The 16,318-nt window shown below is 44.7% G+C and overlaps 1 protein-coding gene across 6 annotated transcripts in view; it reads right to left on the reverse strand.

Moving 5' to 3' along the window:
* TNRC6C (trinucleotide repeat containing adaptor 6C) overlaps positions 1–16,318 on the reverse strand; it is a 425,196-nt gene that overhangs the window by 260,114 nt on the left and 148,764 nt on the right. For all 6 annotated transcript variants that reach the window (XM_081850638.1, XM_081850636.1, XM_081850635.1 and 3 more), the window contains one exon: positions 11,825–11,886. In XM_081850638.1, the coding sequence (XP_081706764.1) occupies positions 11,825–11,886 (62 nt within the window). The remainder of the gene's footprint in view (positions 1–11,824; positions 11,887–16,318) is intronic.

The following is a 16,318-nucleotide window of genomic DNA, read 5'->3' on the forward strand; positions in this document are numbered from 1 at the left end:
TTATCTGTTCCTAACAGCGCATTTGCCACTTGCAGCTGCAGATGGAAATCTCTGCTCCTACAGGGCTTGTTTACACCATCAAGGACCCCAGGCTTTAAAGAAGTTGATATCCCTGAATCAACAGTCCCATGGGCCATAGATGTTGCTGCTGATTCTAGGGTAATAGCCTGGACCGGGAGTGGGGTGGGTGGGGAGAGAAAGAGAGCGGGGAACAGACCCTAGCATAAGGACTGGGGTGATCATGGAATCAGGGAGAGCTCACAGGATAATAGCTATAAAAACCAATGGCAGAAGTTATTCACCCTTGTTATATTGCAATTCCTCACAGAAGTCTAGGAAGGTGCCACAAGGCAGGGCTGCCCATGATGAGGCAGCTGTATGAGAGCCATATGCTGCGTAAGTCTGTGCTATCATTTTGCTGATATTGCTGATACACACACATTAACCCAGACCTCTAGCATGACCCTACCTCATGCTCCCCCTGCCTCTGCTGGCCTCAAAGTCTCAAAGGCACTAACCAATCCAGTGATTTTTCTTTCTTTCTTTCTTTTTTTAATGTGACCTAACCTGAGATTTGAACTCACGCCACCTGGGGTTGGCAGACCCAAGCTGCATCTCTGGATCCATTCATCCTTGATAAGCTCCCTCATCTCCCTCATAGTGTCTGCTGTCCTTCCACACCTCCCCAGCTCATTTCCATCTGTATATGTCCAGGAAAATAAGCTGCTCTCCCGTTCTGCCTCCCAAAGACAGCAGTTAAGGTCTCGCTCTCTCTACCTTGATATCAATCAGTATAAGCAGGAGAGACAATTGCAAGGAGACTCTCACCCCCACCCTCTGGGGCATATTCAATCACCCCAGCCTCCCTAATCACAAGCAGATTAAACACACACACAAAAATCTACAGCGGCAAAGCTAAAACGAACTCTAAGAAGGATGAAGAAAATGAAGACACTATGAAATGCAGTAGATGTCAACTTCTACTTATTTTTTAATTTCATCTCTTACAAGCCTTTTGGAAGCTAACATGATTAAGTTCTTCACACAATTTATTAGCATCGTGTTGGAAATCCAGCGCTATATTATGCTGTCTGAGTAATCCAATTAGCAAAATGTATTTATTTAACCAGAATATTAGCTACACACAATCCCAAATGAAGTGAAGCTCATGATCCCCGAGTTCCTCTTGTGATGCTGCGTACATTTCCCCGGCTAAGGGGAGGTTTATTCACATAAAAGGAACATTATCATCCCCATCTTGAATGAATAAGGTGATTGTTCTTAAATACATAGCTTCTTTCCAATAATGTTACCTATTGCTCCTAGGCACATCCCGCCTCCCACCTTCACCTTTAGAATATATATGCTTTCCTAGCCCTCCTTTCCTCTATGTATACACAGCTATATATTTCTAGGCAACTGAATTTCTAATTGCCTTGCAACTGCAAGTACAGTCCCTCTGTTCATTTTGAAATAAGCACTGTTCACATCCATCTCATTTTGCACAGTCTTGCAGAGATCTTCCACCAGGCAGTTCACAAATGTTGCTAAGTTGCATGTAGTTTGCTAAGTTGAAAACGAAGAGATTGCTTCCACCACATGCATGTTATGCAATTTCCCTACTTTTATCTTTTTCTATAATATGTAATAGATATTGACCATGCATACTTAGGTTTTTCTTCCTGAACAATGAGGACTGGAGCCTTCTTTTTAAAAATAAAGCTGAACGGTAGCTACACAATTTTCCCTTACTGAATGTGATCATGCCATACTGAATGTGATCATAGCCGTGACTACTAACCATCTCTAACTGCCTGGGTTAGATTTATCTGGGTTTAGTTTCATCCTGTTTTTTGTTCTGTTGCAAAAGTCTACGGGCCAGCTACTTTCAGAGCACCAAAATCTTATACACCCAGATTTTGTCAAAGACTGGGGAGCAGTGAGAGGGGGGGGGGTGATCTTTACCCGCTAGTGATTTTTCCACAGGCACATCTACCAGAGGCAAAATTTGTATAAAACACCAGTGACACAATGCATATTTAGCTATTTTTTTTCTTTTCTTTAATGAGGCAGCTTGAGCAAAGGATCTCTCCTCTCTTTCTTCCCTGGCTCCTCCCATAGACATAATCAGATTGCTAAATTCTGTCTTTAACAAGATATCAACAGAAAAAGAGCTAGAACATCCTGTGAGGTGCACATGCAGATGCCATGATGAGTCAGACAGCACAGCCAAACTAAGACATCTACCCCCAATATCCCCCCTCCCAGACTAATAGCTGACAATGTATGCCTTCCACATTAATGATACGTATAGAAGGCAAAGGGGGGAGGCACAGGCCCTTCGCCCGTTTCCCTAACATTCCACTCTTCTGTGTACCCACCAACATCGCCTAAGGCAACTGAGCTGGTAATAAGTTCTTCTAACTGCCTCCCACATCAAATTTGACACCAAGAGTGTTTTTCTCCATTCCCACTGCTCAGCTTATAGTGCTGTCATCATCATTGATTTTGACTATTTTGGTTATGGGGGGAAAAGACAGCGGAAGGGGGAAAAAAACCTCCCTGTGCTATTCGGATTCTTAAGTTAGTGAGAGAAAGTACAGAGGATGGGGGAGGTGAAAGGGCTTTTTCTCCTGCTGCCACTCGCTGCCACCACCGGGGTCTGATCTGCACAGCCCTTTAAGCAAGGTGAAATGTGCAAAGCGTTGCATTTTAGCCCCTGGAGAAGCTAAACTGCTTTATCTCCAAACTTGACGGTACCCTTGAAATGACACCTAGACTGACTGCAGAAGCTGAACTTGTCTTTAGAAAGATGGGGGGCAGGTTTTGCAAGGACCACTGGGTTGTAGCTGGCCGTACCCGAATCTAAACCACAAGCTTAGGTCTCTGAAGTCATTGGCTTGAACTGGGACATGAAGAACAGTAGGCAGAAAGGCCTGCTTTGTTGGCCAGTTTTTACACTGGACTTGGCTAGTCCATGTGGCTTAATGTGGCTTGCTGCTGTTGCACCTGCCTCCATGGAACCTCACTGTGAAAAGCCCAGTCTCAATCCTCTAGCAAGCATCTTTGAAGATCTGTGTGACAGGATCACAAGCCACTCATAGAATCACAGAATTGTAAAGTTGGAAGGAACCCCAAGGGCATCTAGTCTAACTCTGTGCAATGCAGGAATCTCAGCTAAAGCATCCATGGCAGATGGCCATCCAACCTCTGCTTTAAAATCTCCAATGAAGGAGAATCCACAACCTCCTGAGGGAGACTGTTCCACCGTCTAACAGCTCTTCCTTTCGGATGTTTAGTCGGAATCTCCTTTCTCATAATTTGAAGCCATTGGTTCGAGTCCTACCCCCCCCCCAGAGCAGGAAGAAACAAGCTTGCCCCATCTTCCATGTGGCATCCCTTGGGATATTTGAAGATGACTATTACATCTCCTCTCAGTCTCTTCTTTTCCACTCCCTGGTCTTCTTCCTTCCAAGCTGAAACATCTCCCTGGTTATGTTTCCAAACTGCCACTCGGGATTACTCCATATGGGGTCTTCAGAAGCAGAACAAAATTCCATACTGAATGCCAAGCCAGCGGCGTAGCGTGGGTTGTCAGCACCCGGGGCAAGGCGAGTAATTTGCCCCCCCTAACCCCTAACCTGCTGCCGCTGCCAGCTTCTTCTTGCTGCTGCCTGGGCTGGGGTATTTACGGTAAGGTAGCCACGGCGGCGTGTCCGTGTCAGGTGATCTGAGGTGAGTTGCCGCTGGCGCTGCCGCCCAAACGACGGCGCTTGCCCGGAGGAGGAGGGCAGAGAGGCGAGGAAAATGCAACATGGCCCAGCAGCTGCAGCAGCAGCAGCGGCGTCGGCGGGGCTGTGAGGAGGGGGCTGCCTGGTGTGCCCTCTGCGGCCCTGACGCGCGGGGACCGCGGCGAGCGCTGAGAGCCGCTGCCTGCCGGACGCCTTCAGCACGCATAGCTCGTCAGTTCCGTGAGACATGGGGCTCTGCTACAGCCTGCGCCCAAGGCTCTTCGGCGACTCCGGAGGCGGCGAGCGCCCCCCCAGATGTTGCACCTGGTGTGGCCGGCCCCCCTGCACCCCCCACGCTATGCCACTGTGTCAAGCCACACAACTCCTTCAGAGTTTTCTCAGGAACTTAGACCATGAAGCAGCCGGATCCCTTTTAGTCATATGGTTAAGAGACATATAAGCTGTGAAACTCTATAAATTGCCTCACAATGATAATATCAGAAAATGTGCAATAGTTTGGGGATGCATTTGGAACTAGCAGTAAGAAAATATTTCATTCACCCTCCCAGATTGTGTGGACTGTAGGTAATCTTCCTATAGGCTTTGTGTACAATAGCAGTTTTTCTACTGTTGTGGTGTACCAAATGTGTCTGGTGGACCCTGGATCAGCAGTCCATAGTCTGGACATTTGGCAAAGCTCCACAGTTGCAGGAACAAGCATATATTGACCAGTGCTCTGCCATGGATAAGTGAAATCCCTTCATAAGCAAGGCACATCCAGGCAGTTTCTTCTCTGGGGCCCTAACATGGTGTCACAGTTTCCAAGCAGGCTTCAGAATAAAATCCTAAAATGGGATATCATTTGCACCATGTAAATATTTTTGCACATTAAAAATGTTTGTTTTACACTGTTGGCTTACAGTACGACACATGATGTTACCTTCCCTTTACTGCACAAAAACTGAAGCAGCTTGCTCATTCCTCACAACTGTTACACAACCATGCAAGAAAAGAAAAAAACAGGCTTATTTTCAGAAGATACAAACTGGAAGATCTAGGGATAGAATTATGCAAAATGTGAAGTTCAAATGCACAGACCAGAATGCATTATGAGATGTGGGAAGGCCACATGAGTAGACTGAGGCCTCAGTCTGGGAGCAGGGAAAACACACTGGGAGGGAGGACTGTAGGGCAGAGCAGATAAGCATAAGAAATGCTGGTGAATTCTTGTCCCTAACCCCACAAAACACCTTGTGGTTCCTGAGCATTTAGTAAACAGCCCCAATCTAGTTTGTCATGTGCAATAACCAGCTAACCCTGCTTGAACATTCTCATTTCCATCAAAAGATGCATCCAGTTACTTCAATGGCATTTGGATCAGCATATTATTTATCATGAAGATCCAGGTGCACCAGCTACATATGCAAGAGTCTGCATCTCTCTCTCTCTCTCTCTCTCTCTCTCTCTCTCTCTCTCTCTCTGTAGGTCACAGAGATGTCCTATATACGTTCAAGTTTTTCTGGCACATTGCCATGATGGCTAGAAATTCAATCCACTCTTACAAAGATAGCCACCAATTTCTATACGCCACAATGAGATCAAACCAAAAGTATATTATTTTGTTTTCAAATCTGAATTCAGAATGCAAAACCTGTAGAGACACAATCTAGGAGTAGAAATCCATCTAAATTGTGGGGGTAACAATCTTCAGGTAAGGAAAAACAAGGCGGGTCAGGTTGAAGGAGAACAATTGGCCCAATGTCACCGAGTGAGCTTCGTATTTGAGTGTGGGATTTGAACTCACATCTCCCTGACCACTCAAAGAAGAACCATGCCTCTAACAAGCTGCACAGGAGGTGATGGAGTTCAACATATTCTGCTCTGCTCCAGGCAGCCTTCTGGAGTGGCAGCAGGTGGCCTGAAGGCACTGTGGACACTCCAGGAGTGTTTGCAGTGCCCTCTGGCCACCTGATGCCATGATGTGACCTCCGTGCAACTGGTAGGCATTAGGAAACTAGCTGAAGAGCAGAGCAGGAAGAGAGGGGAGGAAGCAAGCCCAGAAAGCAGAGAAATGATTCTAATAAACATCGGACAACAACAGAAGCGGGCCCTTTCCCTCCCTTCTTGTCTTATTACATTGGGAGATGTGGGAGGGATTGTTCATAAATACACCCAGCCACTTCCTTGGCTGGGCCCCAAGTGGTGGCGAGGAAGACAGCTTACAGTTCAGCAATGCTTTTAATGAATTGGCCAAGCGAAAGCTAGCTGTGCCTGAAATGGTTAATTCATTCCCCTCTGCCTGAAGCCTTAATGACTGATTAATTTCTTTCTCCCTTTAAAGAAGCCTCTGAATTAGCAATATGCTCGCACACCTCACTCCCGCACCCACCCTCATCTCTCTGTTGATATTTGCAGGTTGGATCTGGGCTCAGATTAATTCCTCCCCCCCCCCCCGGCTTTGCACACTCTGGGCTGCTTTACCCAACAGACAGGCAAAGCTGTAAAGAGTTGAGTTCCCCTTCCTTTATGGCGGCACAGAAGAGAGGCTTTCAACCACAGCCGGGAAGAGAAAGCCATCTTGCTATTGTCTTCTTCTCTTGCTCGCAGTTGCAGCTTGGAGACTTTTTTTTTATTTCCCTTTTTATTATCATTAGGCAAGGTTTCCCAACTCACCCCCCCCCCTCACAACTCCCCATTCCCAAGAACCGTGAGCGAGTGCATGAGCCAGAGCTGATTTATGGTTATTAAAACCAGACAGACTTTGGCAGCGGGCAAGAAAAGAACAATGAGAACGGCGCTTCCCTGCTGATGTTTATGGGGACTGTGTTCTTCCTTTGGTACCAGTCATTGGTCCCTCTGGTCTCCCTTCTCCACCCCCCCCCCATGATAGAAGCAAAAGGAGGGGGGCTGAGTATGTGTGATTGTATCTGTCTGTCTGTGTATGCGCTCATACCTAGAGGGAGTTCTGCATAATCATTTTCCTCACTGCTGCACTGCTGGTACAATCTGCATATGCGGCACAGCATGGCAGAAAGGAAAAAAGGGACCCAGTTAAAGCCTAGCTAGAGAAGTTCAGTCCTGTCTCTCTGCACAGCCATACTTCCACAAGTACACATATACCCCTCTTCCCTGGATAATGGAAAGTGTGGTGACCTCATTCCAAGATGGAAGGAGCCGGGGTCTCTCTCACAGTGCAGCAGTTCCCGCCTGCCACTCTATTATTTATTCACACACTGTCTTAAGTCTCTGCCACTGCGTCTGCCCCTTTGTATCCCTGTGCTTCTGCCTCTCGAACAATGAATCTCTCGGTCCTTTTCAATCCCCTTCCATGTTGCTTACTTATCACCTCGGGGCAATATAATGGGATAGAATGTGTCTGCAACAACCTTGCCCCATCCATCAACCAGGGACTGCAGCCCTCAATGGGAAAGTGACTGAAGGCATTATATTGCTACATGGGTACTCTGTGAAAAAGTGCCTCTCTGTCATGTCTATACAGTAATGGGAATTAAAGAGAAAGGCAGGGAAAAGCAGAAAAGCGCCAATGGACTTCGACTTGAAATTTCTCATTCTAAACTGTGTGCGTGTGTATAATGCAACACAATGTCTGCGTAAGGTGTGGACTGCCAATTACTGGCAAGCAGCAACTTCTAAGACTGCTGGGCACTTTTCCCATCTTCTCTAGTTCCTAGGATCACAAATATTGCTTGAAGCTTGTGGGGTGCATGGACCCCAAGATCCATCTTGTATATATTTGCTTTAAAATTTTCATATATGTTTCTCAGTCACTTTGTGCTCTCACCAATCTGTGTGTCATATTCCAAGGCAAATGAAGCTCTGTGTTCCCTTTTCATTATAATGTGGAGTCTAAAAACAGCTTATAACCTTTCCCCTTTTTGGCCAAAGTGGATGAAGTTTACAGGCACAGCGTGGATTAAGCCTGGCAAATAGATATGGAGTTTTGGTAGTGGAACTTTAAAAGAAGTAAGAAATATGTTTTTAGAGGAGAGAAATGTAGAATCAAGAAGTAACTGAAGAAGATAGAGATCATTAACCCTTTCCCCCAGAAAATACTCAGAATTGTTTCTCCAAGTGACTTTTGCCCTGAAGAGTTCTAAATATTCAGACTTCCGTCTGTAGGGATGGTGTGGCAGGCAGAGAATGCTTGAAGAGAATTTTTTTAGGAAGAGAGAAACAAAAACTGGAGGAATGGATAAATTAACCTCCCTTCTCACACCACTTCCCTCCCTGCTTGATTCCCTGCCTGCCCGCTCTGTCGCAGAGCTGATTTTATTAATTTTTTATTGATCGCAGTCCTGTGCTCACATGCCTGATGGAATGTCTCATTGAACTGAATTGGAATTACTTTGAGTGAACATGGTTGGGATTGCAATGTAAAAATTGCACTGGACTCTGTTACAACATTTGCAGATAGCTTTACCAGAGTATTTACCTTAAATGGAATTACAAAGCACAGAAAAACAGTGTCCAAATCTGCTCTCATTCATTCATTCCTTCTTTGGCTACTTTTGTGTGCCCTTCCCTCTTCTCAATCCACAGTAGTAAATGTTTGGGCTGGGTGTTCACCAGTATGTGGATGATACCCAGCTCTACCTCTCCTTCAAATCAGTACCAGTGAAGGTCCTGTGTGAGTGTCTGGAGGTGGTTGGAGGATGGATGGCGGCTAACAGAGTGAGGATGAATCCCGACAAGACGGAAGTACTATTTTGGAGGGACGGAGGTGGGCAGGTATGGAGGACTCCCTGGTCCTGAAATGCTGTGTCCCTGAAAGACCAAGTGCGCAGCCTGGGAGTCATTAGAAGACATCTGAAGTATTGGGAAGTTTTAAATGTTTCAAGTTTTATTATGTTTCAATATATGCTGTAAGCCACCCAGAGTGGAGGGGAAATCCAGCCAGATGTGCAAGGTATAAATATATAACAACAACAACAATTTATAGGCTGCCTTTCAATTACAGTGTTCCATGTCAGTTTACAATAGTTGTAAGCAACTGGTCATGTTTGTTCTAACGCAGGCACAGAAAACAGAAGCACTTACATCAGAAAAGGCATCTTCCGGGATCCTTACTTGAGAACAATTAATGAGGATTACTCACTGAAGAGCTCTTTTTACTAACTGCCCTCTCAAAACTCATAAGTGAGGTGGGTTAAAGTGTAGTAGAAGAGTGCTTTTTCTCACTCCCACTGCCCTTTCAATGAATATTCATGGTGAAGGTAAGGAATCTGATTCCCAACATACATAGCACTAATCATATTAATTATCCTCAAACAACCACAGTTCCCTAGTTCTTTTTACACTGAATGCAATGGTATGATCTTGTATTTTAAAGCTATTTATTTTAATCACCATTACCTGGTTGTTGTTTTTGTGCCTCTGTCCACCACACTAACACAATTTATCTCAGGGCTTTGGTGATAATTTGGTAACATCCTAAATCTCTTTTATCTGAGGGCTAGTTCCCTTGACACATTTTAGCACATCAAGGGCTGCTCCTGAAAAGCCATTCCTTATGCAAAAATATTAAGTATAATTTATAGCATCCTGGTTGTGGTACTATCAAGCATCCAGTAACACCTCTCTGTTCTTTGCTTCACAGAAACTGAACCTCTCACCTCAGCGGAAGGAGACCCAATGCAGGAGGTGCATGTGGTAAGCAAACAAACACCCCAGGTACGTTCCTCACCCACCCCCATGGTGCATGCCAGCACAGGAATGCAAAAAAAATGGTACAGACCCTATACAGTAGCTGTAGCAACGGCCATTGCAGCAGCTAACCAGCACAGACAACACATCACATGCCCCAGGCACACCCACCACACACTCTGCCTAACACAGAGGCACACGCAACAGCCATGTGATATGGCACAACCAGGTAAACAAATGCACATTAAATTATACCATTTGGGTTATCCTGAGCACAGAAAGCTGGCATAAGTTACTCCAGGGTAAGTTAAGCTGGCATGAAGTACGCTGAATCTGGAGCCCATTCAGGAGGCCCTGAGAGTGGTAAACACAGGCTGAGCTTCTAACCGAGAGTCAACTCAGCGGGTATCACCATGGGAACTGTGCCCACCTGTGGACCCACAGGGAGAGCTCCCAGGTGCCTTTATCAGATGTGTATGAACTGTGGGGTAGATGCCATCTATACTCAGTGATTTGTTAATTTTAATTTGTCACCTATAGTGAAGGCAGATGCAATTCATTCAGCTTCTCTGAGGTCTCCTTTTTTTCCTTTACTACACCTTCAACTCCCTTGTCATCCAGAAGTCCAATTGATTCTCTAGCCAGTTCCCTGCTTTTAGTGTATTTAAAGAATGTTTGTATTGTTGGTCTTAGAACCTCAGGGTTGTTTTTCGTTTCGTTTTGTTCGTTTGTTTTGCAGCCCTTATTGTCTACCTGCACGTCATTTGCAAAATTTTGCATTTATTTTTGTTCTCATTTGGGCAAGACTTCCATTTTCTGAAGGAAGACTTTTTGCCTCTAATAGCTGTCTTGACTCTGCTCATTAACCACGTTGGCATCCTCTTGGATTAGACGGCATCGTTCCTGAATGCTGGTATACATCTTAGCTGAGCTACTTTTATTGTGGCTTTCAATGACACTACTCAGATAAACCTCTTAGTTATCCCTATTCCTCTTCACACCCCTTTCCTGAAATGACACATACAGCTGGTTGGGATTTAGGAAATCCAGGAACCTTAGACTTAAAAGATGGCCAGATGGCCTAAGCAGCATTTAACCCTCAAGGATAGAAACTGCTTGCAAGATTCAAATCAAATAGTTGTCTCTTACTTTGAGGGGTTACTACAGAGCTAGAGTTAGTTACATGAGTACATATCCTGAGGTGAAAGACTTTCTAAATGTGTATTGGTGTGTCTTGTCTGGCTGTCTGATTCAGTTTGCTGTGGAATTAATGGGCGAATCTGACACAGAAGTGAGTTAAAGCTAACTGAGTGTGAGATCCCCTGAATAATGAGGGCCTCATCTCTCTTTTTACCTCAGAGTAACTGAGCTCATTGATTCTGCCCTACCATAACAGGAACAGCCAAAATATCATTCTGCCACACTGAATCTAAAGCTGTGGTATGTCGCCAGCTAGGAAACTGGATAACTAAACCTGGAAAATCCTCTACTTTTGCGACTGACTCTTGAAGGAGCTGGGAGAAGTATTTGCTGTGCCACAGAACAGCTTAAACTACAATCACCCAATGTACAGTCTTTCATGATGCTCATCTATTCCTCCATCCCTACCTACCTGTTACCATATAAAGGCTCTGCATTGTGACTGTGATGTGTGAGTAGGTTTTTCCACAACTGTGAGGGCTAGAAACTTGTTTTTCCTAACTGAATGCTGATTATAGGAATCTAGCTTTGCAGGCTATAAATAGACATGGCACAGTTTCTTCTGAATGGTACAGTTTCATTCAAGGGCAGCACTCAGAATATAGTGGTCCATTCACACAATACAGAATCTAGTCTAATGCGTAAGCGGGGGGCTGGCTTTATAGTTAGGAGGGAGCAACGAGGGCAGGCACAGGAAGCCCCCATCTATTAAGGGAACAAGCAAAATCAGCTGCATGCATTGATGTGGGTTTTCACTTTTTGGTGATAATGATAATGAAATTGTCCAGATAACCAGCATGATGTTGGGAGAAAGAAGAAACCGGCATATGAGGGTCTCACCTTGAACTCCTCTTTGAAGCTCCTAGCAAGAGATCATGCTGTGGTTCAGCATCTAGGCCCTCAACCCGACATTGTCTCTTGTGTCCACATCAAACCCAAATATACAAAGTTAATGACTCAATGCACTTTGAAATATGAACGACAGCTTTCCCAACTCACCTTCTCTAACAGGTATCTTCAAAATGATAAAAAAAAATTTTTGCTAAAAATTCCCATTAGGCTAGTAAGCAGCCCTTTATCTTGATTCTAAAATGGTAAACCTTGCAGGCTAAATCATGATGGGAAATTAAACAGTATGACAGGACAAAGAAGTTCTTGAGCCCCCCATGTCATCATAAAACACACAAGCGAACCTGTCACTTTGATGTCGCGCTCAATGAAATCCCTACCTGCTCTTGACTCCTTCAAAGGCTGCCTTCTGGCAAGGACTTATCTGATGGTTTATTCGTTGCTGAAAGACAGAAGAAAAATAAAATAAAATATTGAGCTAATATGGAGATTTACAGTTGGTGTTATTGTTTTTTCTACATTTGGATAATGGTATCACTAATGAGGGCTGTAAGAGCAACTTTTACAAAAAAAATAAGCACCATACTGTGATTTCTGCCCTATGGAGATCTGATATTCCTCCTCAATCTCCAAAACTGGGTAAATAGAGAACAGGGCATTCTGCCTTCACAACTGGCCAAAATGTAGCATGAGAAGCAAACTTTGGTGTTCCCAGAAAGACCAGCTGCAATACCTGATCAATTCAAGTAATTTAACTGATTGAGGTAAAAGGTACAAGTACCCTCTTGTTCATTAAGTAATCCCCTGAATCTTCCCCACTGACTAAATTCTGCCAAGATGCCTATGCAAGGCTGGGCTTCTTCAAAACAGATAAACATTTTAATTAAATGCCTGACTAGCTAGATTTTTTAAAAGTCAAATGTAAGAGCACTGTTTCCCATTTTTAGACATTGAGAACGATATATTTTTAGACATTGAGAACAAGTGCAAAACCAGAAATGCAACTGTATACAAATTTACCTAACAGTAAGTCCAGCTGAACTCAATGGGTGATTGCAATGTTAGAGTAATCTGCTTAAACCTCTGGATTTAAGTAATGGGCAGCACAATCCAAAGGCCTCCTTATGGTGGGCTGTGGGGGTGGGTGTTGGATTGAGCAGAGGTGTCCCTCTGCTCAGCTCTGCTTCTAGCGTTTTGGGTGACAGCTCTTGGGGACTGTCATGATGAACGTCTGCACTTCCAGATTTACTCCACTCCACTCCACTGCAGGTTTGAGGAGATGTGCAACCCATCACCTGACCCCAGCAATACCGCAAGGTCTAGCTAGCAAAACAGCAGAAGCTGGTAAAAGGTTCTCTGTGCCACTATAAGGCCTCTAGTGACAGTGCTCTTTCAAGGGGAGTGCAATCCAGTCCAGAACAGGACATGTACCTAATTCCCTAACATCGGTACCACTTATGCACAGTATCTTCACCCTGTCAAGATACAACTTCAGTTAATCACCCGCTGTCCATCACATTACTAGATCAAAGCACCGATCTGACATCTGTAGAGGTTTGGCAGAATATGACCTAGCCACCACTGTGGCCCTGAGAACATCTGCCTATCCAAGTGGCCCCAGTCTAGAGCAATCTACCCCAGAACCTGCATTATTCAGGCCTCAACCTAACAACCCTAATTATTACAAAAAATAAGACAAGTGGATATTGCCCATGATTTAAAGAACCCCCATCTCTTCCAATCTGACCCTCAGGTAAGTAGGAATAGCTTGGCAAGGAAATAGTCTTTTTGCACCAGATGGCTCCCTAGTACTAGGTAAATCCAGCTCTCTTAGGCTTTCACACAAAGAGGCTTAAAATTAATTAGCAGCTCCATTAAAAAAAGAAAGAATACAAAGCAGTTGCTGTAGCATAAAGGAGTGTGAGAAAGGAGACTGATTAGGAGGGTTTTTTTCAGTGCTTTTAGGCCAAAGGGATGAATTATAGCTTACAAAAGAGGTGATTTTTATTCCACAGAGAGGTTAAAGGTATTTACAAGCTGATGCTTTGATGATGTTTTGTTTTAAGGCATTTGTGGAGCTATTTTGTGAGATGACAGTTTCAGCATCATCACTTTGAATTCAGCATTCTCCGGAATGAAAATGAGAAGGAGAAGATTGGTTTTTCTCACCAGAATAATCAACAAGAAGCAGCAGCCAGGTTGTTTATGGTTGCCTGGTGACCATGAAAAGAGCAGCTTCCCTCACTCAGGATCTATTTCGAGCTGGCATGTCACACTGCCACGTTAAAGCTAAATGGAACAGGAAAGGTGACTTGAATGGGACTCGGCCCTGCAAGAAGAGCCACTAAAAAAAAAAGGGGGGGGGACAAAACAGCTGTGTATGTAATGTACCTTTAAGCACAAAGGGAGCTTCCTTGAAGATAATGGGATTATGATATCTCTTTTAAGTTAAGCATTTGCTTAAGAGGTGCTCAGCCTAATGTGACAGCATCTCTACACATTGGCCAGTGTTTTCCTCCAACCCATTTCACATATGTGTCCTTCTCAACACCTGAAAACAATGTACAGAACAATCCTATCCTTGTTCATGCCAAAGCAAATTGTCATTGAGTCCAATGGATTTCACTTGCTAGGAAGGCTGCTTAGCAGGGCAGCAACCAGGATGGTGGCAGCAACCTGTGACTACCAGACAACCATTTTGGGATTAGGTGCATCCGGCACGGTATGCATGCTTGCTCAGTGTTCATGCGAAGGATTCATGCTATGAACTGAAAGTACTAATGCTCTTCATTACTTTGACCGGAGAGACCAGAAATATTTCCCCCTCTCTCACAGGGATGGACAAATCTGTCCATTTCAGTCTTTCATGCTTCCAGTCTTAAGTTGAGTTCTCTATCAGTTTGATTTTTCAAGACTGCATGAAATTTCACCAGCAGTTTCATGCCAATGTCTCCCAATATACAAATTTCTGCTTGCATTTCCTCCCTCATGTGCCCATTTTTTAAAAAAAGCAGTTGCCCCTTATATAGTGCATTTTCGTATGTTATGTTCACTGTTATGCACATTGTTGTGCATACTTTATCTTGGTGTATCTTGGTGTATTGTGCACTTTACTTGGCTGAGGTACTGCACTGCAAAATTTGAAGAAGTGTGAATTTTGAAGGATGGCTGAGCAGTGGTCGGCAAACTTTTCCACCGGCGGGCCGGATCGCCCACCCGCAGGAGTGCTCACACCAGTGCGCATGCCCACATGCCTGCCAGTCTTTCCCCGCTGGCTTTTGGAGCCATGGGGGGGGGGAGATGCCTGCAGGAGCTTCCTGCAGCCAATAGAAAGCCATGGCTGCATCCCGGAAATCAGTCCCCATGTGGAGCTGTCACGCCGGGTTAGCTCCATGCGGGGACTGACCGAGTGGGTGGCAAGGGCCGGGGGCCGGTTTAACAACCCCCTCGGGCTATATCCAGCCCGCGTACCATAGTTTGCTGACCCCTGAAGTATAGCTTCAGCAAGTTCGCCTTTAAGAGTGAACTGAGTGGAATTTCTCCTCCATTCCTACTCATAGATACAAAACATAGCAGTGGTGTTGGTTTGGTTCACACAACACATCCTCTGCAGGAACATTTCAAAAGGTAAGTAATTGCCCAGATGTCACAGCCATCTTTGTCAACTGCTAGCATATTTGCAAATCTAATAAGGGGCCTGTATGGTTTCAAATTGGATGGGGGACCATGTGCTGAGACTTCTGCATTTCAGGGGGTTGGACCCTCAGGGTCCCTTCCAACTCTACAATTCTATGATTCTATGAACTACCGGTAGCTACCAGTCTTCTTCCTTGTCCTAGATGCCCCTTACCCTCCCAACATTTATTTATTTAACAACATTTATATACTGCTTGACTGCAGTAAAACCTCTGAGTGGTTTATACAAATATATATTCCATTATCAATTAAAAAATAGTTAAAACGAACATGCCCACATAAAACAATCAGATACAGAAGAGGATAAGGTTCCCACACCTTTAAAAGTTGCACAGAAGAGGCAGTTTTGGCAGGTGGCAGCTCATCAAGAAGAGGGCACAGAGCCACTTCCTTTGTTACCTTAATACTTGGGGGGCCATTACCTCACCAGGAAGCTAGCCTGGCTATTCCAAGAATTGAATCTGTGCTGGAACCAGGTATTAGAAGGGGGCTCAGGCATATATCCTACCCATCACAAACTCTTAACAATAGTAACAAAGCTTTTAAGTATTATTTTACCTACTTAGTCATTGTAAATATTCAGTAAGGGTATTTGTGGGAGAGGACTGTAGTGTTTGTTACATAAGAGCTGCATCCTCATTTGCATCTGGCCATCCTGACTCCGCTTGAGCCCTTTTGCTTGACCCAGCATAACATTTACTCAGCCCTCCTTAGCCCCCTGCAGCCTGGATTCATTCTTTCAGCATCAAGCTTGAACCCCACCAGCTCGGGATAAACTTTGGGGCTTGCAAGACTGATGTCACTGCAATCAGATCTGGATCTGGGAAAGAGTCTCCCCACCCCCGGTGTCCACAAATCTCAATTAGATAATCCATGACAGACGGCCATCCAAACTCTGCTTGAAAACCTCCAAGGAAGGAGATCCCACAACCTCCAGAGGGAGTCCGTTCCACTGTCAAACACCTATTTCTGAAAGTTCTTCCTGATGTTTAGTCAGAATCTCCTTTCTTGTAACCTGAAGCTATTGGTTTAAGTCCTACCCTCCAGAGCAGGAGGAAACAAGCTTGCTCCATCTTCCATTTGACAGTCCTTCAGATATCTGAAGATGCTATCATATCTCCTCTCAGTCAGCCTCTCTTCTTCAAGCTCAACATACCCAACTTCCTCAGCTGTTCCTC

The sequence above is a fragment of the Podarcis erhardii genome (assembly GCF_964252035.2).
Source record: "Podarcis erhardii genome assembly, chromosome: 2".
Taxonomy (NCBI): Eukaryota; Metazoa; Chordata; class Lepidosauria; order Squamata; family Lacertidae; genus Podarcis; species Podarcis erhardii.